The sequence below is a fragment of the Olea europaea genome, unplaced genomic scaffold (assembly GCF_002742605.1).
Source record: "Olea europaea var. sylvestris unplaced genomic scaffold, O_europaea_v1 scaffold4265, whole genome shotgun sequence".
NCBI lineage: Eukaryota > Viridiplantae > Streptophyta > Magnoliopsida > Lamiales > Oleaceae > Olea > Olea europaea.
In genome coordinates, this window is record NW_019262517.1 from 10650 (window position 1) to 14322 (window position 3673).

At 38.4% G+C, this 3673-nt stretch overlaps 1 protein-coding gene across 1 annotated transcript; it reads left to right on the top strand.

The window, feature by feature from the left end:
- Nucleotides 1–908: 908 nt before the first annotated feature.
- On the top strand, nucleotides 909–3560 carry LOC111387807 (glyceraldehyde-3-phosphate dehydrogenase GAPC2, cytosolic). Its single transcript, XM_023012395.1, has 9 exons — nucleotides 909–1020; nucleotides 1126–1226; nucleotides 1850–1965; nucleotides 2045–2144; nucleotides 2377–2523; nucleotides 2624–2684; nucleotides 2755–2852; nucleotides 3164–3306; nucleotides 3444–3560. The coding sequence occupies exons 1-9, from the start codon at nucleotides 993–995 to the stop codon at nucleotides 3529–3531; spliced, it is 882 nt and encodes a 293-aa protein (XP_022868163.1). The 5' UTR covers nucleotides 909–992; the 3' UTR covers nucleotides 3532–3560.
- Nucleotides 3561–3673: the final 113 nt, after the last annotated feature.

Genomic DNA, 3673 nt, shown 5'->3' on the forward strand with positions numbered 1-3673 from the left:
TTTTATTCACTCAGAGCAGAAAGCGACCTAAATTAACACCCAAATTTTCATTTGCACACATTCTACTTTTCTTGTTTAACTGTGAAACAACCATGCTCTGGGGTCGCACATATTTATTTGGCCAAAGATAGAACCACAGATTCTACCATTGTACATCGCTGGCCATCAAACCACATCTTTTCACCAGATTTCGACGTCATCTGATGAAGGAAGCAGTGTACATCCAACAACAGTTGGTCTTCGCGCACTTCAATTACTGTCACTCACTTCACATAGCTGGTTCCGTTATCATCACGCTCACTTTCAATAAATCGCTCTCTAAATCTAACCAGGACCCCGCGGTCCTTTGCGAAAATTCGTCTTCTGCCTCAAACACCATTGTCGCCAACACTTACAAAATCACTTTCATCCCTCCTCTTTGTCACATTCCCTTCTCCTTCTATCCATCCCCCTCCACCACCACCACAATCACCAGCCTTATCTACACAATCGCCACCAATAGATCAAAGGCTTCAGCTATTGGTTGAATTGCCATCGCACCACTGCACCTCTCCTCTATGACATATCAATGGTCAGAGAGAGAGACGAGGGTTTGTGGTGTGGGTGTGGTTAATAAATATTAAATAAATAATTTCCACCTGATTTATGAATTATTTAACTTAAAATCTTATTAATGAAATGTAAACTTAAAAAATAGGTCTAGATGTAATTTTCTCTAAAATTAATCACAACTCACAACAACATTGCCAAGTCCGTCAGCCCAAGGCAACCAGTTCAAAATGTACCGTTACAATCCACGACACCGTCACGTGAGCCTACAACTGGTCCCACCACCTTTTCGCCTCGACAATCCCGCCTCTGCGATTCATTTGCCTCTAGTGCTCATTCTATATATAATAACTCAACCCTAGTACTCATTCTCACTGCTCCTGTGCACTTTTGTTATTCGCTACAAATATTTGTGCCGTTGTTTTATAGATCTCGCTTTCATAATGGCTAAAATCAAGATCGGAATCAATGGTAATTTTAATTATCATTCAATTCAATCCCATTTGCATATTGTTTTAGTTTTGTTCTGTTTTGCACTATTTGTGAACGTCTATTTCGAATGCTTGATCTGATTAGGATTTGGAAGGATTGGGCGTTTGGTTGCCAGAGTTGCACTTCAAAGCGATGATGTCGAACTTGTCGCTGTTAATGATCCATTCATTACCGCGGATTACATGGTAATTTTCGTTCTTTACTGGATAATGTTATCTGCATTTATGTGATTCGCGGTATCTACGTTTTGCATGTAGATTTTTACTAGTGAAAAATCGGATCCCTTTATCTAACTAGCTTGATTTTAATGTGAAAAGTGTTATCAAATGTGAGATCCCTGGATCCTTTGGTGGATCACAGAATCACTGATTAACAGTTTCCGTACTGATTAGAGAGATGTATACACTGTGGTTATGGCGTGTTGTGAATTATTTGTACATATTCAATTCCGCATTGCTTCAGTACATTCATAAAACTTTAACTAGTCTCATGTTGTTTGTCTGGGCAAAGTTCACTTTTCAGAGATTTTTTCCATCGATTAACTTTTGCATGTCAACCATATTTAATCAGATCCAAGTTATTCACTTGATTAACTCATCCCAGTTATTAAATGCATCTATGTCTTTTTGCCGATCTCAGATTTCTAACTTACGGAGAAAATTAGCATGGTGGTTTGTGCCATTTTCTTTTTAAAGGCTATCCAGGAATAGGATTAGTTTTTTCTGCCTTTGTTCCAATTTCTTCTCTTGCTGGGTTTTATGTATACTGAACTCTTTCTTAATTTTGGTTCTTGTACTATGATGAACAGACCTATATGTTCAAATATGACAGTGTTCATGGTCCATGGAAAAAGCACGAGCTTCAGGTTAAGGATTCTAAGACCCTTCTCTTTGGTGAGAAGCCAGTGACCGTCTTTGGTGTGAGGTATCTTTCAATCACCTTGTCTGGGTGATAAATATCTCTCTCTATATATTATTATTACAATTTTATGTTTGATGCACAGGAACCCAGAGGAGATCCCATGGGCTGAAGCTGGAGCTGATTATGTTGTCGAGTCAACAGGAGTTTTTACTGACAAGGACAAAGCTGCTGCCCACTTGAAGGTTTGTATATAATCGTTCTTCTTATAGAACTACAATCCAAAATTAGTGACAAGGACAAAGTCGATTGTTTTATTTCATTCTTTCCTCCCTTGTAATTAGTTATTTCAGAAATATGTAACATCTCATACCTGTACATATGCCACAGGACATGATTTACAAGTTTTACAAATTTAGGATAATAAGATAGTAATGTTTAATTGATTGTTTTTTGGTTCTATCCTTTGATTCCCAGGGAGGTGCGAAGAAGGTCATCATTTCTGCCCCAAGTAAGGATGCTCCCATGTTTGTTGTTGGTGTCAACGAGAAGGATTACAAGCCAGATGTCGATATTGTCTCGAATGCTAGTTGCACTACCAATTGTCTTGCTCCATTGGCAAAGGTATGTTCTCTTCTAAGTTGCCCTGGGTACCATGTATATCATTTAAGTTCCATGATAACCTAAAACTGACCTTGATCTAATGCTGTTGAGTGTGTGGCAGGTTCTTCATGACAGGTTTGGTATTGTTGAGGGTCTAATGACAACTGTCCACTCCATTACTGGTAATACATGGTTCTCTTGGGAGTTTTTGACATAGGTCTGAACTGGTATTGATGTTTGTTTATGATTCAGCAACACAGAAGACCGTTGATGGTCCATCGCAGAAGGACTGGAGAGGTGGAAGAGCTGCATCATTCAACATTATTCCCAGCAGTACTGGAGCTGCCAAGGTATCGTGACTTGCAATTTGTGGTATAAAATTGACCCTCCAACCTTCGTATTTATTTGGTGTTCATTTGTTATATAACTTACAATATCGAATAATATTTTGATAGATGAAATATATGAAGATATGTTTCATTACATGAATAGATAGTATAGCGTAATGAAGGCATTGTGAGCTTTTGGCATGGATCAGTTTCTTGACCGTTAATGCACGTGTATCTATAGAATTGAGATTTATGCAGTATGTACCTTGATTATGGAGTTGCTTTTTAGCCATCATATGCTTGCATTGTTCCTAACACAATTAATATCGTAGGCTGTTGGGAAAGTACTTCCTTCTCTAAATGGAAAGCTTACTGGGATGGCTTTCCGTGTGCCAACTGTTGATGTGTCAGTCGTTGATCTAACCGTAAGGCTTGAAAAGGCAGCTTCATATGATGAAATTAAAGCTGCTCTCAAGTAAGGATCAGCATAATTTTTTTTTCTCATACTTCATTCTCATATTTTTTCAGTGTTCCCTTCTGCATGGCTAGTTATAACAACCTCATTCCACCCTGCTTGAATATTCTTCTGTAAACTTCTGTTTTCACTTTCAGGGAGGAGTCTGAGGGTAAAATGAAGGGTATCCTTGGATACACAGAAGATGATGTTGTATCAACCGACTTCGTAGGTGATAGCAGGTGAGGATTTTGTAAATATTTCCAGTCAATTTTCATGGACATGGTCGGTAATTTATCCTTCTCATAGGCTGGTGTTACCCTAGTAAATTCATTCCTTGCGTAGTCTGCTTATCATTCTGTAGATTGATCTATATCTTCTCTTACTT